This window comes from Balaenoptera musculus, chromosome 3 (genome assembly GCF_009873245.2).
Source record: "Balaenoptera musculus isolate JJ_BM4_2016_0621 chromosome 3, mBalMus1.pri.v3, whole genome shotgun sequence".
In the NCBI taxonomy this organism is placed as follows: Eukaryota; Metazoa; Chordata; class Mammalia; order Artiodactyla; family Balaenopteridae; genus Balaenoptera; species Balaenoptera musculus.
Genome location: NC_045787.1, coordinates 24,867,380 through 24,893,958, shown reverse-complemented (window position 1 = coordinate 24,893,958; position 26,579 = coordinate 24,867,380). Strand labels below are relative to the sequence as shown.

Genomic DNA, 26,579 nt, shown 5'->3' with positions numbered 1-26,579 from the left:
TAGATCCCACATGCATGCCGCAACTAAGACCCGGCACAACCAAATAAAAAAAAAAAAGTAACAGCTATTTCAGAACAATGTTAGTATACTTTACACTATTGAACTGGATGGTTAAAAATGGTTAAGGTATTTCAAATACATAATACAGCTAATAATACTGTATTACATATTTGAAAGTTGCTAAGAGAAAAAAATCTTAAATGTTCTCATCACAAAAAAGAAATGGTAATTACATGACATGATGGAGGTGTTAGATAACACTATGGTGGTAATCATTTTTCATTACATAAGTTTATCAAATCAATGTGTCACACCCCTTAAACTTACATGATGTTACATGTCAGTTATATCTCAATAAAGCTGAAAAAAAATGGTTAAGATGGTAAATTTTATGATATGTTTTTTTATCAAAATAAAAAAAAATATTAAATCTTTAAAAAGTGACAACAGGACAAAAGTAGAGTTGGAATGTTGCTGACTAATGGACCTAGATACCAGAAAACAGTTTCTTGATAACAGATACAATTTAGAATACTAAGCCAAGCAAAGGGAAATTTACCTCAGTGTGAAAAAGAAAATTAAGTTTAAAACTAGAAAAAGGTTAAGGATTTTTAAAATCAGTATTTCCTACATTTTCTAAAATGACATGCTTTATGAGTAATTAAATTTTTTTAATTTTAAAAACTGAAATAGTTTGTGTCTCTAACTCCTCAAGTTTATATAATACTACTTAAGTTTGGCTTTCTATAATTACAATGTAAGATTCAAATTAATCAGTTCTTAAAAGACTTAACCTTATTAGCTTCTGTCACTATTCGATTAAGAAACTTCATCATAATTGTTGGTGCCACAGGGTTGAAACTGTCAGAGTTTTATAAAGAAAGATAGTAGTTACGTGATTAATTAAAAAATACAGTATGTATATAAAATTTTAAGCAGAAATTTCATTCTATTTCTGTTCTATTTGATATAGCACACTCTTCCTGAATTTCTTTGGGAAACAGTAACCTTTGATTATTATCTCCACTGAGACTGTCAGAGATTATAAATATTAGAGGACATCGACCAATCTGCACATACTTCCTAAAATAACAAAAGATAGCAAGCAAGGTTGAAATTTAAACCACCTGCCATTTAATTTGGAGTTTTAGAAAACGTCACTGAAACTCACCTCAGAACTTCATGTAAAGTATGAGAATCTTGATGAAACTGGTTAGGTAAATCCTACCAAAAACAAAGGATAAACATTAGCTCAGTTTTATTCCCATGTAAATTTATTTTCAGATTTATATCTACCAAAACAGGAAAAATGTTATCTATTCAATGTACTGTAACCAGAACTTTTGTAGAAATTAAGGGAGACATCAAATAGCTGATATCCTAAATAGTAAAATGCATCAATGGGATTTTGGAGCAAACTTCTTAGGGTCACTACAAGTTATAATATTTTTACTAAGACGTCATTTTCCAAATATTTTTTGCCTTTCTATACTTAGGCCATTAAATTTTTAAAGTTCATTAACCTATAGCTACTTTATCCAAGTTTACTGCAAGAAACTAGGTTTCTTCTATTATACAAAGCCTTTATGTTATATTTTACCAGTACTAACACTATGGAGAGAGTTAATGTCATTATCACATAAAATATATCTTACAATTGTTTACTCAATAGTTACAGCAGAATTTCAAAAGCTGTCCTTACTTCAACTAGAATTATCTTCTTATCAGTTCTCAGATCATCTCCAAACATTTGTAGTTTGTTATATTTTGCCGCTCTTAGTAGAAACTCTTTAAAAGCTGCTGAGACTGATAAGGAAATACATGGAAGCTTGATTCTGAAAGGAAACATATTTAACACTTTTATTTTCAACCAGTTATATACACGTCAATATTATACATATGTACGTAATACACATTAATGAATACATTTACATATACATGAAGGAGCACACAATATTGTAGACTGTTTTTAATTAGGCAGAACAGTTCAAATTTAAAATAGAATATGCATTTCAAAAGACAAAAGTCACTATGAACAACAGTAACTTTTCTGTACCAATGAATGTAATATGGAGTTAACTGATTTCAGAACACAGCTGTTAGTATAAAAGTCATACAATTGGTAAAAATATTTATGACTTTGCCTACACAATGAAGATTCTCCCAGTTAGTGCATGACTATAAATGAGCTGTTTTCAGTAATAATAAGTTTTAATTTAATTTAATAATAAGTTTTGGGCTTCCCTGGTGGCGCAGTGGTTAAGAATCCGCCTGCGCTCTGGAGCCCACAAGCCGTGCTCCGCAACAAGAGAAACCACCGCAGTGAGAAGCCCGCGCACTGCAACGACGAATAGCCCCCTCTCGCTGCAACTAGAGAAAGCCCGTGCGCAGCAATGAAGACCCAACGCAGCCAAAAATAAATACACAAATAAATTTATTTTTTTAAAAAAAAGCAAAACCCTGAAGGATATAGAAAAATGTCTAATGTATAAAATGCATTTTGATATTGGATGGCAAATTATGGTTGATTCATTTTTCACAATATGACTTCACTAAAAATCTTTAGAAAATGATAAGTTCAAAAGGAAAATACATTTTGATGTATATTTTCATTTTTTTCTGTTCATAACTTTTTTGCATAGTGGTCATCATACTGATAAATGTTTTGCATCCTAATTTTTAATAATTCATCAAGCAGGCAGATATTTTTAAAGATCATGATATGTAGTACCATGTTTTTTTTTTGTTTTTTTTTTTTGCATCAATCGACCTTTAAGGTCCAAAAGAGGCGTGGATGCAGAGCACAGGAGATGTGGCGGGGTCTCAGCCCCTGCTCCAGAAATGAGGGAGAGAGGAACACAAACCAAATTTCTTGTCAAAAGAATCATATCAGTTTATGCTGCCATGAAAAATGCATTATTAGTCTTCTTCACGTTTTGGACTTTCCTTCCTTCCTCCCTCCCTCCCTCCCTCCCTCCTTCTGTCCGTTCCAACTGTAGCTCTATGAGGCTAAGGAGTAAACAGTCTGTCTTGTATCACTACTAACATACTACTAAGTGGTGCATAGCAGGGGATCAGTAGATACTTGTTTACTGACTTTATTTAATTGGTCATAATAGTGTCTTAGTAAAATACTCATGTATTTTGTTACTAATAAGAGTGAATGTGTTTTTCAAACATTCTTTGGTATTGTCTCTCATTTTTAAAAAGTAAACCTTTGATTGAAGTAGAACACAAATACTGAAAAGTGCACGTATCATACATGTAAGACTCAATGAATTTTCACAAAGTGAATATGACTGTGTACTCAGCACCCAGCTCAAGATACCAGCATCCAAGAGCCCCTTTCCAGTCACTACCCAGCCCCTCAAGGTAGCCTCTATTCTGGCTTGAAAATACCATGTATTAGTTTTACCTGTTTTTGAATTATAAAAACTAGAATTGTATATTCTTTTTTGTTTCTGTTTTCTTCTGTATTATGTTTTTGAAATACCTGTTGTTACAGTTAACTGTAGTTGGTTCATTCTCATTGCTGTATAGTATTATATGGTATGACTAAACTAAAATGTATTTAACCTGTCTGTGATTAATGGACATTTGCATGTTTTCAGTTTTTGACTCTTTCAGATAGCATACACGTGTTCACCAAACACTTGTACATGCCTTTTGGTGAGCATATATTTATGCTTTTCTATAGCGGATATATACCTAGGAGCAGAAATTCTGGATGTGTTTATATTAAGCTTTGTAGATACTTACAGTTTTCCAAAGTGATTGTACCATTTTACCATCCCACCTGCACTGTATATGAGAGTTCAAGTTATTCCACATTTGCATCAACACTTGGCATTTTTCTTTCTTTTTCAAGTTAGCCATTCTGATGAGTATTCAGAGGTATCACATTATGGTTTTAATTTTCATTTCCCTAATGACTAATGAAATGGAGCACCATTTCATACATTGACCATTTGGATGTTGTCTTTTGAAGTGCCTGTTCAAGTCTTTAGCTCATTTTTCTGTTGGGTTTTGTCTGCCTTTTTCTCATTTACTTGTAGGTATTTTTTATATATACTCTATGTGAGTTGTCAGATATATATATTGCCAGTACCTTCTCTGTGATTGCTTTTTCACCATCTTAATGGTGATTTTTGGTGAACAGAAATTCTTTATTTTAATGTAGTCCAATTTACATATTTACCCTTTTTGCTTGGAGCTTTTTGTATCTTATTTGTGAAAAGTTTGCCTACCCCAAGGTCATCAAGATTCTCTTCTATATTTTCTACAAATTTAGGTCTATAATCTGTCTCAAATTTGTTTTTACAAATGGTATGAGATATGGGTCAATATTCATTATTTTCAGTATGACATCCAGTTGACCCAGCACCATTTTTTGAAAAGACCATTCTTTCTTCACAGAATTGAAGTGTTACCTTGCCCTTAATTATGTCAACTCTGTGTGTGTGTATGTGTGTGTGTGTGTGCGCACAAACAGTACAAAAGTGTATGAAGTAAAAAAGTGAACACCCCCTTCTAGACATGTGAAAATGAATAGGTGTTATAAATGTTTTGATTTGTATTTGTTTTAACCTGTACAGAGAGAATTATGCTTTTTTCTTTAAGTGGGATAACACTAAATATGTTACACAACTTGACCTTTTACTCAACTGTTTCGGACATCCTCTATATAAATACATTGCCTCAATCTTTAACACCTGCATGGCATTCCATAGTATGAATGGACGTTAACTTTTTTGACAGTTCCTCTAGTCATGAGTATTTTGGAGGTCTCTATTTTTCCTCCATTACATATAAATACTTCAGGAACAGTCTTGTGTATCTATCCTTTTGCATTTGTGTGAGTGTTTCTACAAGGTGGGGTTCTAGAAGTGAAATTATTTGTTAAGACAGTATACACATTTTAAATTTGGAAAGAGTTGGCCAAGTTTTCTCTAGAAAGGACATAGTTGGTAGTTCTAACCAACATTTTTAACAGTACCTTTTTTCTATACATCTGCCAACAGTGGATATTACTAGTCATTTGATAGGTAAAAAGTCATCTCATTATTATTATTTGCATCTTACTTGAACTCCTGTGAGAATGAGCAGCTTTTATATAGTATTACATGGTCCCCTCATTCTCATTTGCTTTTTGTTTGTATCAGTTTATTATACTATGTAACTGAAAGTTTATCAGTCATTCCAGTTTTTCTCTAGTTCCTCAGCTGACCTGCTTTGAAGACAGCTGTCTCAATTGCTTTATACAAATTTATCCAAAGTTAAGTTTATAGTTTAAACCAAGGATTATTCAGTGCAGGTCAGTTTACCAGAAGTCAAATCACAGAACAACCAGTTTATTGATATTTTAAGAGTTTTCTCAAATTTTTGTTTCTTTCCTATCCCTGCCTCTACCTCTAGTAGCCAAATAGTTGATATGAGCTCTCCTAGAGCCACTTTAAGGTTTTATCCTGACTGTAGTCAGGGCTGGGGCAGGGCATAATTCAAGTTAGGAAGGCTGCACTTAACGGGAAAGCCTGTTCATTGTTTATATCATTGCTGTAGTATAAAGCTTTGAGAATCCTGAATCAATTTTGCAAATCAATTATCTAGCAGATTGATTTTTGGAGAAGTAATTCTTTAGGTATGGCTGACAGAGGGCCAGAGGGTGGGAGAGTATATCAAAATTCCCAGGAGGGAAGTGTAGTTTGGAAAAAACATTAATTGATATAGCATCTTAATATAACTTTGTATTTGGAAAGTTTAGAAAATACTGTGTTGTTAATACAAATTTTCAAAACTTAAGATTATATAAAGGTGTCTTAGTAGGAATATACAGGAGACATGGTAATGAAGTTATATAGTTATTCTCAGTGTAAGGAAAGAGGAAGGTATTTTTATATTTCTTAAAATTGAGTGTTACACTCTTGAGAAATACTCGTTTAACCAGCTGTATTCTTAACACAAATTCCCTAACAAATTGCCCCTCCCCACAATAACCATATAAATAATCAAGCAATATAAACCGAGAGAATTGGGTCTCTAAGAAACAGTTTATAAAGTCTGTCAGTTCATTAATGACTGTCCAGATTCATTCCCTGAAACACAAACTCCAGTTCTTCCCGAATAATGAGCCATTGTCATGGTACCAGTCCCAGTGCTGGCAGAATTCCTGCTAACCTTAGCTTACCCACTCTAATTTCTCATTTATATCATGTCCTATTTATCTCAGCCAACGAGATAAAGATTACTTCCTAGCCCTGAGTGACATAGTTCCATAAATCCCCAACATAAACATGTAGCGAAGCAGACAAACCAAAAGAGCCAATTCATTAACATTAGTAAATTCATGGCAGTCTGCGAGCAAGTGGCCACATTATTTATCCGCTTCAGAAAGTCATTCCACAAATATTTCTGGAGTGTCTTTTTTGCCGGGCTGGGTGTGAGGGATGCAGCCCTTGCCCCGGGGGCTCTGCAGGACTTTCTAGTCACGTCTACTTTTCCTTATATTTCCGTAAGGATTTCACCTCAGCTTATCTGTCCTGAGTTTCTACTTTTTCACATTGGTAAATATCTATCTTTTTAGATTTTAGTTGCTATTTAAAATATTTAGCAGATTTCAACATGGATTTACAATTTCTCCTTCAGCATTACCAATTTTGCACCTGATGTGTGTATGTTTTTTAAAAATTATTTCTAGTTCCGTGCTGCTATAAAACTCTCCCCCCTCATCAGCAGCTTGGCACCTAATCTAGGTAGATGTGTTCTCATAAGCATTCAGTGGCTTTCCTTCTTTCTCTCACAGGTATTCTTCTCCTAAACTGGGCAGTGCCCTTGGTTTGTAGGTTTAAGTGTTACCCCCTCCCACTAGCTCTTTGAGTTTTTTATTCTTTTCACTTTAAATTCAGCGCCCCTACTCCTTTTCACTTTTATTTGAAGTGCCCTGAAGTCAGCCACTTGCAACTGCTTGTGGGGCGATTCTGGCGCCAGTTTGTGTACCTGGAGTTGCATATCTTTTCTCCTTCCACCAGGCACCAACCTCCCCAAATAAAATCTGAATTTTTTTTCTAATCCTTGCAACAAAACAACACTTTGCTCCTTATAGTATCCTAGACTCCTGATGTGTCCTTACAGGCTTACAGTGCTCTTTAGTAGTCTTAGCAAATATAATGATTACAATCTACGTCCTATTTTACTCTTTCCTTGGTGCCTAGAATCTCGTTAGTGTGGCAGTTCTTCTCGGGGCTCTCTAGGTTTTCTTTATCCCTGCTGCTCTGTATGTGGACACATGCAAGTGTAAGTCAACTTACTCTGACTTTAGAGTTCTCTTGTCTACCTGCTCACTTCAGGCCCCCCCAGAAGCAGAGGTTACCATGGGCTCAGATGGACGGGTAGGCATTATGACTATGCTGGGCTCCATAGCAAAGAGGGGAACATCATTGATTGAGAAAGACATGTCACATGCAGGCGGATTAAAATTTCTATTGAGACAGACTGAGAAATATGCCCTTAACCATGGAAGTTTGTTCATCAAAGGTGACTCCTGGGTTTAAGGCAGATGTTTTGTAATGAGGCATAAAAAATTTTTACTGCTGTGAACAATAATATGAAGGGTAGGTGGGACATGTCCTCATATGGGTTGATTGTATTTTGTACTTTAGTTACTTCTTAGACAGTTATTTTTTTAAAGAGACTCTGTGTCTTTAAGAGAGCTCTGTTTTCAGAACGTTATCTGCAAAGATTCCTCTAGGAACAGTTGTGATTAGTCATCATTAGCCAACTTGCTTCTTGAAGGCCTAGAGCTTGTGTTTTTGTTTGTGTTTTTTTTTTTCCATAATTGCTACATGGGACCACTCACGGTGCCTGGCACATGATGGTGAAAAACATGCTCCCGTCTGAGAGTCAAATCCAGAGCGCTTCCCGTGCTCTGTAAAGCTTGGCAAGATCTGACTTCCCTGCTGCCTCCCTCATGCTCTCCTCCTCCTCACTCCATCCACGCTGGCCTCTTGGCAGTTCCTGGAACACATCAATCCCACTCCACCTTAGGGCTTTTGCTATGTTTTCTACCCAAGACACCCCTCTCCCAGATAGCCGCATGGGGCTCCTCTGCTTCTTTCAAGTCTTTGCTCACATGGCACCTCTTCAAAGACGCCTTTCCTGACCACCCTTTTATGTGTAGTTGCCCGGTTTGATCCTTATTCATAGCAGTCATCTCTGGTCTATTATTATGTAGTTGTTTTTTATTATATCTTCCCCTCCACTGGAATATAAGGGGTTTTGGCTATTTAACACAGCTGTGTTTCCTAGGCCTGCTACATGATAGGTGCTTGGTAATTATTGAATAAATGAATGCATATTTAGATTAATGAATGAATGCATTCCTACATATATAGTGGCCCTGTAGCAGCAATGCCATCTAATTCCAGAGCAGCCTCTGAGCTAGAAAGACACAGATCAAAAAGAAATTTTGATCCTTACTGTCTTCTCTCTTAGATGTGTAGGCTTAAGTTTTTGGCCCATAGCAACTTGAATTAAAATCTTTTATCTTCTTCCATTTTCTAGTATCCCAGATTCCTTGGCTGCCATGAACTCTTCTATCTAGCACAAATAGGACCCCCTCGTTTATTCCTACCCATCTCCACCATCTTGGTCCCCTTGTTTCACCATGAAGTGTTTGGTCCTATACTACTGTTCCTAGCATGTCTCATGACCTGGGGAGGGTAGTTATTGTTCTCCACACCTTCATGGCTCTTGTCCTTCCTTTGGGTGGGACTAGGCAGAGAAAAGGTGGTTGTACATGCTGGTCAAGAAGCTAAGCCCAAAGAGAAGGCAGAAGCCTGTGAATCTGAAATTAATGCCCACATTAGATGAATGTCTTTGATTCATCAAGTACCAGATTAATTGATTTTTTCCAAGGTACTTTAATTATGTTCTTTGTTGTTTTTATCCTCTGTACTTGGTAATATATGCTTCTGTAAGTCTCAGAGTACTTGGTGTTTTTTCCATGTACTAACTCCATAATGATCTTCATGATATTAGTACAAGCTCTTTAGCTCTATTCCTCATGGCAGGTGCAGCACATTAGCACCAAAAAATTAGACCATAATGCAACAATAGCTTACTGAAAACATCCATAAATATCTCATAAAAGCTTAGAATTTCCTTAAATCAGTAACATCACTGTCGAAGAGCTTTCATCTGTTACCCTGTAAAGAGTGATAAAATACTTAAAACATAACACGGTTCTGTATATTATATAAACTGTGGTTCTTTACATTAGGTGGTTTTAAATTTATTTAGGTAGGCACCTTTTTTATATTCCTACCTTACATATGGGCCTTTTATCATTTATAATGCTGTTGTTGCCATTTTAATAAATGAGATGGTTTATGAGCACCGTTCATCAGTGAAACAAATGGCTTTCCTATTATTTAGCACCTGGTTAAACAAAGGTTTAACGATGTAAATTCTGTACTACCTTTTTAAAAATGCTCTCTTCTCATTGTCTTGTTTTTCCTTATTGGGTGGATGACTGGCTGTTAACTGAGTAGTCTTATTTTTCCCTCTCTCTCCACTGTCACCTAAGATGGAGGAAAGGAAGTACTGTCCATGCACCAGATCCTCCTTTACTTATTACGGTGTAGCAAAGCCCTGGTTCCCGAAGAGGAGATTGCCAATATGCTTCAGTGGGAAGAACTTGAGTGGCAGAAATATGCAGAAGAATGCAAAGGCATGATTGTCACCAACCCTGGGACGGTATGTGCTGGTGTTGACAGTCAGAGACTGAATCACCTTCGTTTCAGGTTTGAGAGTTTTGCAAAAACGATAACAGAACATTTTTAAAGATTTAAAATTTAACATTCATTGCTTCTTGTTCTTAGAGTAATTTTTTCCTTTAACTATTTAGTAAATAAGAAAAATATAATGTAGGCATATTTAGTAGTAATTTCATCTGCTTAGTAAATTTATTCTGATTATTATGGAGAATTTTGAAGTTTTTAGATACGTTCAGATCTAATTTTTTGCTGAGTATAAAAGTAATATGTCTTCACTATAGAAAATTAGGAAAATAGAAAAACGGCCCAATGAAGATAAAAATTACCCAATAATTCCATTCTCCAGAGATGATACTATTCACTTTTCTAGTTTCTTTAGAATAGACATATTTCATATTGTTTTGAAACAAAATTGGCATCATACTATTAAATATTAACATTCAGACCTTTTCCTTCTTATCCTTCTCCAGGAACAACAACCACAAAGTTGTTATTTTTCCTTAGTCTTAAATCTCTTGAGGCGTGTAATAAAAAAAATGCCCCCAAGTTATTTAATTAACCCCCTGTTATTGGGCACCTAGGTTGCTTCCAGATTTTTGCTATAACAAATAATGCTGTGTTGAATTTGTATATATGTGTGTAAACATGTATACGTATGTATGTATTTATCTTTGAATGTGTCCATTTAATTCCTTAAGGTATGCTTTTGAAGGCTTTTGGTACATGTTATAAATTGCCTTTCAGAGGGTTGTAGAATTTGCACTCTAACAAGGAGTATATGAGATTGCCCATTCCTTCATACAGTTATACTAGTTTAACAAAAAACTTTGTCAATTTGGTAGGAAAAAAATTGATACTGTTTAATTCAGTTTTCTGTTTATTTTGGTTTCTAGCAAAAATTGATATTTTAAATATTTATTGACCTTTAAGTTTTTTTTTCTGATAATGGCTTATCAATATCCTTTGTCTAATTTTCTTTTGTGCTATTTGTCCTTTTTTATTGCTTCTTTGCCGTAATTGTTACAAATATTTCCCATTTTATTCATTTTGTTTCTTAAATTTTTTGCTTTAAAATTTGCTTCTAATGTTTATTTTGAGGTAAAAATATAAAAATCAAAGCAGAGAATTAATAACTAGTTTTCTCTTATAAAGAATATACTGTTTTATATATTTATTAAAAAATTGTTTTGTCTAAAATGTTATTTCATAAAATAGTTATATATTGGCATCTTATCAGGATATAGTTTTCCAAAAGTGGAGAATTAAAATACTTCTATGTAAAGAAACAGTAGTCTATTTAAACAAAGCTGTTGTTTTTAAAAGGCTGCCAAATTGTTTAATAGCCTTGATTTATAAAAATAAAAACTCTGGATCAACTTGTTGTAGCATGACAGTAACATCTGCACAAGCAAAATGCTGCTATTTGCAAATCAAATATTCCAACTAATACTGATTATTTTAAACAAATCTAGAAAGTGAAAGTTTAATAAAAACGTATTTAAACATTAAAGTTGTTTAAAACTAAAAAAGTTATACAATTTTTACTGTTATATTGTTTAGCCACACAAATAATTATTAAAGTAACTTTAAAAGAAGTATACAAGTCATAGTACTATGCAGGTGTGACTCTGGACTTAATTTTTCTTTAAACAGTTGCACAAATTTACATTTCTTCTGTCAGTTTTATAGTTGGGTCAGAGGATGGGTGGGTGTGATGGTGGTGGGAGACATGCCTTTTCACCTTGGTAGGTCTGCTTGAAGAATCCCATGATTTACTGTGGAAACACTTTCACCCTGGGGCTTTCTTCCATAGCCTGGTTAAAATTTCCTAAGATCCTAGGATCAGTTGGAGAGCCTTTGAAAATATAAGAATGCCCTGATGGACCCCACCCCATATGCTCCACGTAATGGGGTTCAAAGATCTGTAGTTTAAAAAAATAATCCCAGTTGCTTTTGGTTCACTCCTTGCTTGTTTTTGAGCCAATGGCATAGAGGATATTTACTCCATTACCATGATCATCATTCAACTCAGTTGTTGAGGGACTACTACGTAAGCCAGGTGCTAGTGAAGTATATAGATTATATATGTTGCTTGTCCAGCTGCAAATTCACAGCATATCCATATGAAAGGAGTCTGTGATGAATTATTGAATCAATGGACCAATCTGAAAAAGCCGGTCAGGAAAGCTTGTAGTTTTTGGTGAGATCACTGGGCCGGGCTGCCAGGTATTCTTCATAAACATTCCACTGTGGTCTTTAAGGAATCAAGAAATTGTATAAATTATTGGCACAATTGAATGTACATACTACTTGAGATGGTATATGGCCAGTTTTAAAGATAATAAGGAAACCACAGGTTAGTCAGGGTGAAAGGCTTATGTTGCAAAGTAATTGGAAATAAATTAAGAAAGCTGAGTTTGGGTGCCAAGCTTAGGGACATGTTGAAGATAATTTTTTTTTTCTTTTTTTAGTATTTAGTATTTAGTCTTAGTGTAAAGGAGAAAAATATTCTGAAAACTCAGTATAATAAAACATCCTTTCATTATATCCTTTTGAGAATAGGGCAGAATAGACATGGCACCACATTTCATCCTCTGCAGTACTTGCGTTGGAAGATTGCCCAGTGGTAAGGATATTGCGGAATTTATTAAAATTTCCAAACCATTATGGTCACATTAAGTACTTTATTGCTGCAGAGCTTAGAAGAATTAATCTCCCTCCCTAGGTACTTTGCCTCTGCTGGGGAATACTTTGGTCATTGGCAAGAATGTTTTTTATTCTTCTACAAAAATGGTATGATAGATACTGTAGGGTGTGGCCAAAGTCTAGAACTTATTTCATCCCCTCCCCCTATAAATTAGAGATACTATAGATATTTTAAATCACTGTTTCCTCTGTTGATACCATAGCATGGTATTCAAAATCATGAAAACATGAATACTTCACTAGCGTTTTTCCGTGGTGCAATACCTCTTTTAAAAATGAATTCTGCTGCTCTGATGCATAAAATATTGGAAACAATTCTTAGACCCAAATAACATGTTGCTACTGTTGATGGGCATTTAAATAATTTTATCTTAGGTTTTTTGTGACCAAAATCTTCTCCAATTATTAATTTTGAGAGCAGAGGTCAACTTTTCAAGATGCTAGTAAAATTTTGACTGTTAAATGACATTGAAATATTCTTTAAAAACTGAAGTCTAAGTTGTTTTTTCACTAATGTAGATGAATTTACACAAATCTTTTTACTTTGTCATCAACTTGTATTTGTCACATGGCTGACTAGGACTACGGTTGTGGGTAGGGTAACCAGCTTGTCCCAGCTGCTGGGGGCTTTTCCAGTCTTAACATTGAAACCCCTGTGTCCTAGACAAACAAGTCATAGTTGTTGGGCATAGCTGTTCAACAGAATGAAGCTCCTTGGCCTCCATGGGGATCAACTCTATAGCCTTGGCTCTAAAGCAACTGAGCCAAAGACCCCACAATCTCTTAGTAAGAATTTAGTTTCTAATTAGGGACTGCCCTGAGCATTGAGTATAAGCAAGGAGGTTGCTAAAGCATACTCTCTGTGATTTTACCATCTTTTCACAAACTTAAGCTTTCAAGATGAAAGATATTTTACAAATGGATCCTCATACTTAAGTAACTTAAGAAGGAACCAGCTGTTCACTTCTTTTTTTATTAGACTTGGGGGAAAAAAAAAAAAGACTTATGAAGCTCTCTATTAAAATTTAAGAATGGCCTACATGGACATAATAAGAGAAGCTTAACTATTTGGTCTTTGTACCACCATACCTTTTAATTTAAAGGTATAGAATTAAAGGAATACACAAGGTACACAGAGCACTAATGGGGGAAAAAATGATATAGAGGCATCTGTCTGTGCCTCCTGAGTAGAAATAAGCTATTCATTTGAAATGTGAAATTAAAGCAGAATAAGCCAGCATATCTCTTTCTGGTCATGTGGAATACTTCCTCTGTGCCTTTGGAGAGGTTAAGGAAAAGTTACATCTGCCTAAGTGTCCTTTCAAAAGTTTAATTTTTAAAGGTTTCTATGTGGATGGCAAACAAGGACAAAATCATTGTTCATTATGCCAAATGGTACAGACTCATTTATAGGGATGACGTTATAGATTTTATATAGTTTAGCTGCTATGATTAAAGGGTTTTTAAATGACATTTTCCCTTTGGGGATGAAGCTTTCCTAGGGAAAAATCCGATTAGTTTCTTCCCTACTTAGGTTAAAGACAATACTTAAAGACTTCTTAAGGGAATAAATGGCTTTGATTTTTCTCCCTAGAAACCAAGCTCTGTCCGCATCGATCAACTGGATCGCGAACAGTTCAACCCCGATGTGATTACTTTTCCGATTATCGTCCACTTTGGGATACGCCCTGCACAGTTGAGTTATGCTGGAGACCCACAGTAAGATATTTTTCAGTGTTTGTCTTAGCCAATTTCACCTTCTACTAACAGCTGAATTAGCGAGGAATCCCCTTTAGTGGATTTTTTCTTTTTAAAATTTAAGACCTGAAATGAGCCATGTTTCCAAATTTAGGTTACCAAATGAAGCAAGTTTTGGTAGCTCCTGAAGAATTATTTTCTCTACATGTTTGACTGCAGGAAATTATTATTCAATAGATTATCCTTGGCAGTCTTGGTCAATATGAGTCCTGTATGTTTTTAACCTTTAAGGAACTTTTCCTTTATCCATCATTATAGTACTTACTGTTATTATTCTTTTTTATTTTTTTCAGTGCCCTCTAGAGGAAAGTAGCACCATGTTGGTTCTTAGCACTGCCACATTTACACAGAGTTCTGTTTTTTGGGGACATCTTAGTAAGAGCTCCACATCCCATGCAAAGTCGAGGGTTGTGTTGGAAGGAGAAGCCATGACTTCTGACTCTTAGAATTGATGTTACTTTCCAACTGGCATGTTAGTGTTTTGCTGGGAGAAAATGAAGATGTGTGGGAATGGAAATAGTACCATTATATTCTTCAGGAGTGTTTGGATTCTCTACCTTGTTAAACAAACAAACCGTTTCCTGATTTAATTTTTTTAAAGGATTCATAATGGGAGAAAAGGGGATGGGAGATTTTCAATTCATAAATCCAATTCTGGCTGATATATTAGAAGAGGCTAAAGGGTTTTGTTCTTTTTTTCCCCCCTTTGGATAAAAGTATGAAGCAGTGAACCAGGCACTGTGTAAGTACTTATTTCTTTCCTCCATTCTCTAAAAAAATGTTATCAAAAAGGAGACACCCAGCTAAGGCCAAGAAAGGAGCAGTTTCAATATGACAGAAAATCTTTGGAAAGTCCCTTCTTTTCAGAAAAGTGTTAGTAGAATGTGATTAGGCTCTCGTGGGCTCAGATGGCAGGAGTGTGAACTGATAAAAGACTTCGTATTCTCTTCATTTCCAGGATGCTTTAACTGTGATCCAGGTTATAACATATTTGGCTACAAATATGCTTATTTTTGTCATGGCATATACAAATTGATATACACCATTTGTCTTTTTTCCCTTCCCAGTGGAAAAATGGATGTATGTAGCTATGTAGCTTGGGTATTGTCCCAAAGGGGGTTCTCTTTTCTAATACTCTCCAACTTTTACTTTCAGTGAAGGCATTTTGGACACGGACAGTATCTTTATTAAGTAAGGGGTCTTTCTTTCAACAAACATCAGAAAACACATATTTAAATAAAATGTGTTACTTTCAAAGAGGTAACAATGAGAAACCATACATGTTTCTATTGGTTTTTGTGTGTCTCCCTAGAAATTTTTTCCAGAGAGATTCATCTGTATAGTGACACCTCATTTTCAACACATATAGGCAATAATCAACTTAATAAGTAGGTTCCAGGTGACTCTTGGTCATCCTACTCCTCAACCCCCCCAGATCACATCCTTCCTTAGAATGAAGGTCTGCTGCCATTAAGGATATTCGCAAGAATGCATTTATGATTGAGTAGGCCTGTTAGAACACCTGGCTTTATTGCACTTTAGATTTGCCTTCTTTTTGTCTGAGGTGTCTGTCTGTCCTTTTCCTTAGGTACCAGAAACTGTGGAAGAGTTACGTAAAGCTTCGCCACCTCCTAGCAAATAGCCCTAAAGTCAAACAGACTGACAAGCAGAAGCTGGCACAGAGGGAGGTCGGTATTGGACCTTGTTCTCCTGTGACTAATGGTGATGCACTTCAGGTTTATTTGAGATTGTTTTTACACCACACTTCTAGAATAAGATGGAAAGAAACTTTTAAAAAATTCACACTTTATTCCCCTCCTCACGTTAGTACGCTGATTGATTTTTTTCATCTTTTAGTAGCTAAGGGACCATTTTCCCCCCCTAAAAAGGCCAGTTTTTTAAAGAAAGTTGGGAATAAATATAGCTTCTATAGAAGTTAAAGTTTAAAACGTGCTGGATCAGCCTTTTATCATTATTTAGACTGCACATAGTACCACTTATTCAAATTTCGTGGTCTTAAGGTTGTAAAAGATTGGCTTCCATGTGTCTGTTAGTTTGGTAAGGTGAACTGATTTTCTAAGGTTTTATATCCCAAATTCCATATTTCTTTACTAATGGGTAGTATTATCTGTATTCTAGGATCATTTGTGTTTTAGTTTTAATTTTAAGAATAAATGGATTCAGTATCAACATAAATTTTGTCTCAGTAAGGTTTTATTCTGTTGCCATAGTGTAAGAGCAAGGTGGGGTTTTTTTTGTTTGTTTTTTAAAAATATTTATTTATTTATTTATTTATTTTGGCTGCACCAGGTCTTGGTTGTGGCACACGGGATCCTCATTGTGGCATGCAGGATCTTTAGTTGCGGCATGCGGACTCTTAGTTGTTGCATGCAGACTTCTTAGCTGCGGCATGCAGACTCTTAGTTGCGGCATGCATGCGGGATCTAGTTCCCCAACCAGGGATCGAACCCAGGCCCCCTGCATTGGGAGCACAGAGCCTTACCCACTGGATCACCATTGAAGTCCCAAGAGCAAGGTTTTGAAGCTGGCAAAAGTGTTTGAATTCTGACCTCATCACTTTCTGTGACTTGAGTCAGTCAGCTTCATTATAAAGGACAGAACCAAGGCCAAGAGAGGCTGACTGAAATGCCCCTCTGTTGGTGCACCCAGGGAAAAAGGTGGTTGTATGGACTTGAAAATACTCCATTTAACTTTCCTCCAGTGGTATTGGCCTGTAGTAGGAACTTAATCAATGGTGGAGCTGGTGGTGGTGGTTCCTGTTGTAATTATGAATTCCTATGAGATTTTTATTGAATAAGCATACAAGTATAAAATTATTTTTTATCATTAATTATTTGAAGGGCGGCATAAAAGGGAAGAGTCAGTTCCTGTTTATGTCTTGCAGAAGTTTTGGATCACTGTCTTTTTTTAATAAAATGTACCCTTGCTACAAGGGTTTGCAAATTGGATGGCAGCTTTGACAATTACATGGGTTTCTGGTTAATTTACTGATTGTCTTTCTTATATGTAAATGCTTAACATAAGGCTTGATTTAAATATAATTTTTACATGCTGATTTCAAATTCCAAACACCACATTTTGTTTCTTTTTCAGTAAAAGGGCATTTTTTGTTTGAACTCGCCGAAGTAGTTGATTTGGTTTAGTTTTTTTCTTATCCATTTACCGGGAAAAGCTGGCTTATCCCCAAGGCCTTTATTATTTTTTTTAAAATCTAATTTGGCAAGAAGAGGTTTGACTACCTGAATGTAAGGGTGAATGAATCCAGCTAATTTACTAATGCTTGTTGTTTGGCTTAGTATTGCTTTAGAACTTAAAGGTTACTCATCATAATGGGGTCTTTTCTAGGAAGCGCTCCAAAAAATACGACAGAAGAATACCATGAGGCGAGAAGTAACAGTGGAGCTGAGTAGCCAAGGATTCTGGAAAACTGGCATCCGTTCTGATGTCTGTCAGGTGATGATACTTCTAAGAACACAATTATACCCAAACATCTCTTCCTTTAAAAGGCATCTGGCACTGAAGTCTTCCTAATTCTGAGAAGTTTCTGCAGAACATATTACCTGTAGCTAAATGGAACACCAACCATAAATTGTTTTCTATCATTTGGGTTTTGTTTTTGTGTCAGTTTTCATGTTGTCTTGTTTCGTTGTGTGTGTGTGTGTGTGTGCTTGTGCATGTGCACGGTGGGGGCATGGGAGGCACTGACTTAGTAATGCTCAGTTCTGTCTCTGTACACTGAATGAAGGCAAGTCTGTTCTTCAAATGCGTCTGCCTGTTTGAGCTCGTGGGTAGGTGCCTGTCAAAAGAGATCCTCCAGCAGCTCTACAGGCAGATTCCTGAAGGTGGTGTGTACAAACTTTCCAGACTGATGACTCCGACTTATATTGCAGAGAACGCAAGGCATTTATGAACAGAAACAGTATACATTTCATGTTTGAGCCAAATGATAATATTTTTTCTTTGGGTAAACTTAATAGAGGAACATTTCAGCTGTATATATAACTGGCTCACTAATAAGTATTTTTGTTTTCCTTACGGGTGGAATTTTTACCAGATTAGAGGTCCCCAAAACCCAGCATGTTCTTTGACTCTTCACGTGATTCTTCTGTTACGACTGATATTGGTTGCACTCCACAGGAATTACAGTAAAGGAAATGATTGCCCGGGCTGGGGTCAGGTAATGCCGTTTGCTGTGTTCGGCCTTTTGGAAGAATACTTCCAGGCTGCCACTTATCTGTTGTGATGGTAGCATGTATTGTAATAAGTTCAGATACTCTTAGGTATTCATTTCATCATAATGAGTTTTCTTGTAAAAAATCGATGTTGGCCTTTAATTATTGTATTGAACAGTGGAATGTAATCGTATCATTGAAGGAATTGCTGTGTCATTCATTTACCATGTGAAGCTACATGTTTTTGTGCTAGGATGAACTGCTGTTGATGCAGTATTGCTAAATAGTTTGAAAATAATCATCTACAGTGGTAGCCAGTACATCCACCAAGTCCTCAGTTATTTTGCCAGTTGACCAGTTTTTTTTGTACTGTGAGTATTTTCAGAAGTGACTCTCTTACGTCCATTGATGCTTTCTTAGCGCCACTTGAGCCGTATCACCCAGTTTTTCTGTTTGCCAGTGTTTCTTCAAAACCCACACAACACCGTAATGCCAACATAATGTCTTAAGACATCATAAGAACAATGAGTGGAATCTTCAACAATCTGCTCAAACTCTGGTGATCTTGGTGATAAGTCAAAGTTGATCGTTTGAGATCATAACATTGTGGAGTGTTAAGAACTGGAAAGGACCTGAGAGTTCTTCTAGTTCAGTGGCTTTTAAACTTGTGTTTTTGGTTGACTTTGAAGTTTTTTTGTTTTTTAAACAAAACCCTATGGCGCCCTAGTTTGTAAAAAGATAAAAAAACAACTGATTGGTGAGTGGTGGGTATGAAGGGAGTATCCATCCCATTGTACGAGATCTCTCTCCCACCCTGTGGAGCAGTCCTTGAGGCAGTTTTGTCCCGCTGAACACAGTTTTTTTTAAAGCATTGAGCTCTTTCTACCCTTTGTTTTGGTAAAACCAATAGGGGTGCTGACTGATGTTCCCCTGGCATTTTCTGTCCTTCAGCTGTGACACAGATAGCTCCTCAGCTATTGGAAGCAGGCTGAGCACGAGGCTATCTTCTCTCTCTCTCTCTGTATTATTATATTTTACATCTGCCTTGAGGTTGTTAGGCAAACACACTCAATCAGTTCTTTTGACTAACTGTTTGGAGAAAATGGACCTGATTAAAACTCTGGCAAAGGTGAATACTTCTTGATCTAATAATGGTTCCTCCATCTGGAGAACTCCTGCTCTTCCACAGAAAACTGGCATCTGTTTCAAAGCCATGCTTCCATTCTCCTCTCCTCCTATTTTTTTTTACGAGTAACATTGGCTCTTAACTATATTTAATTTCTTATCCCAGAATAAATGTTTTCTTTTTTGTGTGTGTTCCTTAAATAAGATGGCAGGTAGCATGTAATAATGTCGTTTAAAACATTCAAAATAAATGCATTTAGTATTTTTGGTAATGAAGAAGAAGAATCTGATTGAGAAATAGCAGTTAAAGGAAATTATACACTGAATACTCTGAATAACCCTGAAGCCTGTGAAAAAATGGACTCATACTTAATTTTAAGAGAAAAAGGGTGAGCGCAGCTCTAAAATTGTTGGGTGGGGGCAGGGAGAGGTTTCCTCTATTTGGTAGTTCATCGGTGTAGAACCTCCTTTTTGTTAGTAATAATTGCTAGTGGGTTGCTAGCGAAAGCCTTGTGATGCTGTCTGGCTGCCACTGGCGATAAAACTATTATGATGAATCTAAGGCAGAGCAACCTAAGGACCAGCATCTCACTCTAGAAGCGTAATTTCCCAACCAGAGAAGACAGCAAGGGTTGTTAGAGGTAAGAAAATTCTACCTGATGCCCCAACCAGTGTTAGGAGGAATGGAAACCTACCGGTGGTCCAGTAACCTGTAATTACACGTAAACTAAATGTAGACTTGAACCATGTTTAGAGAGAAACTGTTGAAAGATTTTCTCAGTGTTACTGCTTGTTAGAGTGAATTCCGGGTAATATGGAAGAAAAAGCAGAAATCAAAACCAAACTGAGGCTGAGAAATTCAGCATTATGACTCAGAAGAAGGAAAAATGTATCATGTGGCTACAGTATCTGTGCTTTAAGAATGGGGTTTTGCACACCGAAGTTGAATTGGTATCTTAGAGGAGTAGGTACCTGTGCCCTATGCTATGCTAAGGAGGTTGTCCATGGAAATCAATAAACTGAATCACGAGAATGAAGGATGAATAAATGTGACACACAGAGATGTCAAGAAAAGGAGCAAAGAATCTGCATCAGGACAGTCATATAACCAGTGTGAGGCTCATGCAAAACTGGAGGACACCACAGCTCCTTATCTTTATGAGGAGGCATGGTGCCTGACGAACTACTGCTGGCATTGATAAGAAAATCAGAGTCGTGGCTGGTGTTTGTATTGAGTGGACAGAGAGTTGTATTTGGACTGATTAATAGCTGGCTGGCTTCCTACAGTGACTATCTAGGATGGGATGGAAGCCTGCCATGTGTTATCAAACTAGCTGATGTTCTTGCTAAGTGATTTAGCAGGTGATGACTGAACAGTGAAATGAAACATCTCTAGGGATTAAGAGATTTTGGACAACACATTGAAGGAAGTATTTTCTAAGGTAAAACTTGGGGGAAAAAAGGAAGAACCTCTGAGAGGCATATGGCTTCACAGTTATTGTTAAGAAAATTTTTAGACCATGTGAGAGACTTGATTTTTTTTTTTCTTTTTTTTTTTTACTAGAGAAGTAATGCTTCTTGTGAAGAAAGGGAAGAAGATTTTGCTTAAAAGCTAACTGGCCTGATAGAGAACTATTATTATACTTTTATTTTTAAAAATATCAATATTACAATATTATAATGTCAATATACAAGATTAGAGAGGAAAGTATAATGAACTCCATGGACTCATCAGTCAGTTTCAACAGTATCAACAACATTTCTATAATACCAAATGCTAGTCAATGTTCACATTTTCCCGATTAAATTGCCTATTTATTTGCCTATTAAATTTATTTGCCTGTTTGAAATGGAGTACAAACAAGATCCATACTTTGTGATTAGTTGATGTTTTTTTAAGTCTCTTTAAACTGTGGGTTCTCATTCCATTTCTCCCTTTGCTTTCCTTGCTAATTTTTATTGTGGAAGAAACTGGATCAGGTATTCTGTAGAGTTCCTAAGCTCTGATCAGGGTTTCCTTGATTGCAACTTTACGGGGTCATTTAACGCATGTTTCTGTCCCTTGTATTTCCTACAGATTGGTAGTTAGATCTAATACTGTGCTATCTAATACAGTACCACTGGCCACACGTGGCTATTTGAATTTAAATTAATTAAAATGAAATTAAATGAAAAATTCAGTTCTTAGTTGCCCTCACCACATTTCAAGCACTTAATGGATACCTCTGGCTAGTGTCTATTGTACCAGCACAGATATAGAATATTTCCATCATCATAGAAACTTCTGTTGGACAGCAGTGATGAGTTTAAAGTTCTTTTTTTCTTTTTTTTGGAGGACTTTTTCATAGGGAGTAGTGTGGTCTCTCTCTTTTTTTTTAATAAATTTAAAAAATATATTTATTTATTTATTTGGCTGCGCTGGGTCTTAGCTGTGGCATGTGGGATCTTTGTTGCGACATTTGGGATCTTTAGTTGCGGCACGTGGGCTCTTAGTTGCGGTATGTGGGATCTAGTTCCCTGACCAGGGATCAAACCCGGGCTCCCTTCATTGGGAGTATGGAGTCTTAACCACTGGACCACTAGAGAAGTCCCTGGTCTCTCTTTTTTGTGTGTGACGTTATTAGTTATTGATGAATCATTACCGAGGCCCAGTAATTCATTAGGAGTTGCCAAAGTGATATTCTGTCTTTCCTTCTGCATTTATCAGAATACTTTTAAAAAGAATATTCCCCTCACCAGCTCTTTGATTACGCTGAGGTACAGATCCCATATAGGACAAAACCAAAAAAATTGCTCATTCTATTTATTCCATAATACATACACAAACAGTAGTCTTAGAATAACAGTATTATTGGCACCACCACCAATATGATTATGGGAAGTAGTTGTTTGGGGTCTTTTTGTCTGTGATTATAGCTATATCCCACCAGGCATGCACACTCAGATTACCATGTTTTAAGGTCATTTGTGCTTATACCACAAACTGGATACACAGATTCATTTATTTTATTTTACTTTTGATTTTAAAGTTTCCTTTTAAAAATTACATATTGTCTTATAATTATGTAGAATATTTACCATGATTCCAAACTCAGATTTACAAATGCAATTATGTTTTTTAAAAATCTAATTTCTATCTCTGTTGCTTCCACCTTGTTCTTGCCACTTTCCTTCCCACCCCAAAGGTAACCATCTTTTAGAAATGATTTAATTTTTCCCATTTTAATATAAGCAAATAGACACACACACACACACACACACTCTCTCGATATATGTGGCCTCCCCTCTGTCAAACTGTTTTGAAGTTTTGTGGTCACTTATGAGGTCTATTTTATTTGCCTTTTTTTTTTTCTTTCCATATCTCTTTTTGTATTTAGGAGAGATTATATTTTTGTTCTAATGTTTACCTTTATTGTATAATTAAACTTCTCCCTCCTCTCCCTCTCTTTCTATATGTGTGTATCCCATTGTCTGTTAGTGAAAATAACTACTGTCTGCTACAGCTGGCCCTTGAACAACATGGGTTTGAACAGCTTAGGTCCTTTTGTCTCAGTGTCCAAAGATTTTTTTTTTCTTTAAAAACTAACAGTAGTTTTACTAGAATATGTCTCAGCTCTTTTTGGTCAATTTTTTTCAGATATGCTGTGTGCCCTTTCAATGTATACTTTCACATTGTCTTTCATCTCAGGAAAGTTTTCTTGAATTACTGATTTCATTATTCTATTGTTTTGATTTCTTTTTTTTTTTTTAATAAGGACTCCTATTATATGCATCCTGTATCTTCTTTGCTTATTTTCCATATCTATCATTTTCTCTTAAATCCTTCATTTTTTCTGATTTTTTTGTTTTCTCTAAAAGTTTTTCTTTTTTCCATCTTTTATTTCTCAAAGACACTATTCATTGGTTAATATGCTGTTGTGTTCCTTCTGTTTAGTCTATATTCTTGAAATCATTATTTCCTTCTTTTTCCTGAGTTTTGTCACTTCTTTTCAAATCTTTCTTTCCTCTAGTCATCTCATTTCTGAATTAATATAGTATTTATTAATAGTTGTCTTTATAAATGTTATTGTTTTCTTAATTTAGTTTGTTTTGAAATAATAGGTTATAGCTTTCATTGGTTTTATTGGCATGTCTTTCTGGCATTTTATTATCGGCGGTATCTTGTTCTATTCCTTTCATCTATTTTCTTATAAAATCCTTGAGTGTGATTTAATCATGATTCTTTTCCATTGCTCTTTAAGTTAAATCATGTTAAATAAGTGAAATATTTTCCTGTGCTCTTTTTAAAAAATATTTATGTATTTATTTTTATTTGTAAATTTTTTTTGGCTGCGTTGGGTCTTCGTTGCGGCATGAGGGATCTTCGTTGCAGCGTGCGGGCTCTTTGTTGCGGCACGCGGGCTCCTCTCTGTTTGCAGTGTGCAGGTTTTCTCTCTAGTTGTGGCATGGGCTCTGAAGTTTGCGGCACACAGGCTCTCTAGTTGAGGCACGCGGGCTCAGTAGTTGTGGTGTGCGGGCTTAGTTGCCCCATGACATGTGGGATCTTAGTTCCCTGACCAGGAACCAAACCTGCATCCCCTGCATTGGAAGGCGGATTCTTTACCACTGGACCACTAGGGAAGTCCCTATTTTCCTATACTTTTAGAAGGAAATGTAAGCCAGAATAGTTCTCATGGTTCTAGAGCCTCTCCTTCTGTTGTTTTTGCAAAGTGATTAAAAAAATGGGGGGGGGCGGGTGCTCATCATATCTGAGATCTGCTGCGTCTGTTTTGTTCCTCTACTTTTATCTGGACATTCTCTTTCTTTTGCCCTTTATTGTTTCCCTCCTGCTAAATGTGGCTTTTACTCCTAGCACTTTCTTTACACCATGGGGCTTTACCCTGGAAGGGAACTTGAGTTTTTAATTTTGAGCATTTTTAGGGCCCAGGCTTCTCCCACAGTGTTAGACTGTCCTCTTATACTCATCCAGTGAATCGGATTCTGCAGAGCCCTCTCCAGTTTGGGCCACAATTCCAGTGAATATATGTTAATTTGGGGGCTCTTCCATTCTTGGGGTCATCAGAAGCCCTGCTGCTCCCCCTGTGTTTTTTCTCTCTCAGATGCTGAGACCACACACTGGTCTTTGTCCTCACCCACACTTATTTTGGCATTCATGGGGCTACCTTGTCATCTAGTTTTTATGTATTTATTGTTCACAGTTCTATTTTGCTATCCTGGTTGCTCATTTTTAGTGGAGAATTTGAATAGATTTAAAAACTGTGCACTGCCATTTTCTTATGGTCTTCCAAAGGAGCTTTTAAAAATGAAAGCAGTTTATAGGCATGAATGGAGTGGGGAGGAGATGCTTAGTGATTGTGTGTATTTTAACATTTCAAAAATTGATAATTTAAAACACTGAGCTAGAGCCTCGTAGATAACCTTGAGACTTGTTTGTCAGGGATACAAGATGGACATGGGTCATATATACCTTTCCATGGTGGTCACAAGAAACATACCTGGAAAGAGAAACTGGCTCTATTTGGAGCAAGTTTAGAGGAAGTGGCGAAAGGGACTCACAGCTGTTTCACATAAGTAAAGGTTTTGTTCTTTTCCAGGGGTAGATCTAAGTTCAAAGGGGTAAACCTCCAAAGAAACAGATTTGGACTAATGATAATTTTCTAATAATCAGAGTACTGTAAAGGTAGTGTTGTTTTCTTAACAGGTAATGATTTATCTCTTCCCAGAGGTATTAAAACACCAGTTTGAATTCATACTTTAGAAAGATAGTTACACTGCATAGTCTTCATGACCCATCCTCCGTGTGTGCTTGGCATCAACACCCTTGAGTCCCCTGCAATTGAAATGCCTGGAAAACTATATTATACTTTGGCCACACACTTTGTTTATTATTTTGTTTTTTAATACAGCACTTATTGAAACGAAGTGGACAAAATGCCAGTAATTTGAATCAGAATGGCATATCTCTGAGAAGCCCTTGGGAGAAAAAAGAGTGTCTTCGTCTTTTTTCTCTTCCACGGCTAATATAAGCCTTACACGTGGAGGTGCTTAATATGTATTTATTGAATTGAACTGGAAAGAAAGACTTTCTGTTGATTAGAGATCCTTTTTGGGAGAACTAATCTTTCTTTATAAGTTAATACAGGAAACTGATTTCTGTAATTTCAAGCAAATCCATTATCATGTATTTTTAAATAATGCCAGCTTAAAATACTTCAAAGACTAAAATGATATAAAGCACATGTCAGTCATTCTGGGATGGGCTGTGCCCATCCTCCACGTTCTGATGAATAAGAATAACTCCTTCATTCTCTTGAGTTCTAGGGAAACATTATTAAAAAAAAAAAAAAGAAAGAACGAAAGAAAGAAAAAGATATGCTTTCCATGAAATCTCCCAATAAGGAATCTATAGCCAAATGAAAAGTGAAATGAAAATAAAAGTTCTGTGTCCTCAGGTGATTTAACTCTATCGGTGGTTTTATAAAAGTTGTCCTTATAATGTTAGATTTAGTGTTAAAGCTAGAATGGCCTTTCGAGATCATCTGGCTGAGAAGTTCTTACCCAGAGGATAGTGATGGGCTTTAGAGATCTGTGAACTCATTAAAATTCCATACAATTTTTGCATGTTTGTGCACATAGGCACTTTTCTGGGGAAAGATTCATTTTCCTTAGATTCTCAGAAGTGTCTTGACACTGACAAAGTTTCAGAATTTGTGAGTCCTAATCCATTCCCTTAGAATTAAAGATAGACAAGGAGGCACAGAAATTCTTGTGACTTCCTTAAGGTTACCCTGCTGGGTACTGATGAACCAGGGCTATTCCTACTTCAGTGAGGGCCAATAGGCCTTATTCTAAGCAGCTTTTTGTATTTGCTCATTTAATCCTTTTAACTGTCCTTGAAAGTAGCTACACTGATTGTCTTCATTTTACAGGTGAGGAAACAGAAACAGGGAGGTTAGATAATTTGCCCTGAGTCCCATGATGAATGAGTGACAGAGCAGGATTTGGACCCAGGCATTCTGGTTCTAGA

The 26,579-nt window shown here is 36.1% G+C and overlaps 1 protein-coding gene across 9 annotated transcripts in view; it reads left to right on the top strand.

The window, feature by feature from the left end:
- DROSHA (drosha ribonuclease III) overlaps window positions 1–26,579 on the top strand; it is a 121,122-nt gene that overhangs the window by 46,133 nt on the left and 48,410 nt on the right. For 8 of the 9 annotated variants that reach the window (XM_036847162.1, XM_036847170.1, XM_036847168.1 and 5 more), the window contains 4 exons: window positions 9,581–9,750; window positions 14,071–14,195; window positions 15,823–15,922; window positions 17,601–17,708. In XM_036847162.1, coding sequence (XP_036703057.1) covers window positions 9,581–9,750; window positions 14,071–14,195; window positions 15,823–15,922; window positions 17,601–17,708 — 503 coding nt within the window. The remainder of the gene's footprint in view (window positions 1–9,580; window positions 9,751–14,070; window positions 14,196–15,822; window positions 15,923–17,600; window positions 17,709–26,579) is intronic. The other variant, XM_036847167.1, reaches the window with a different exon arrangement.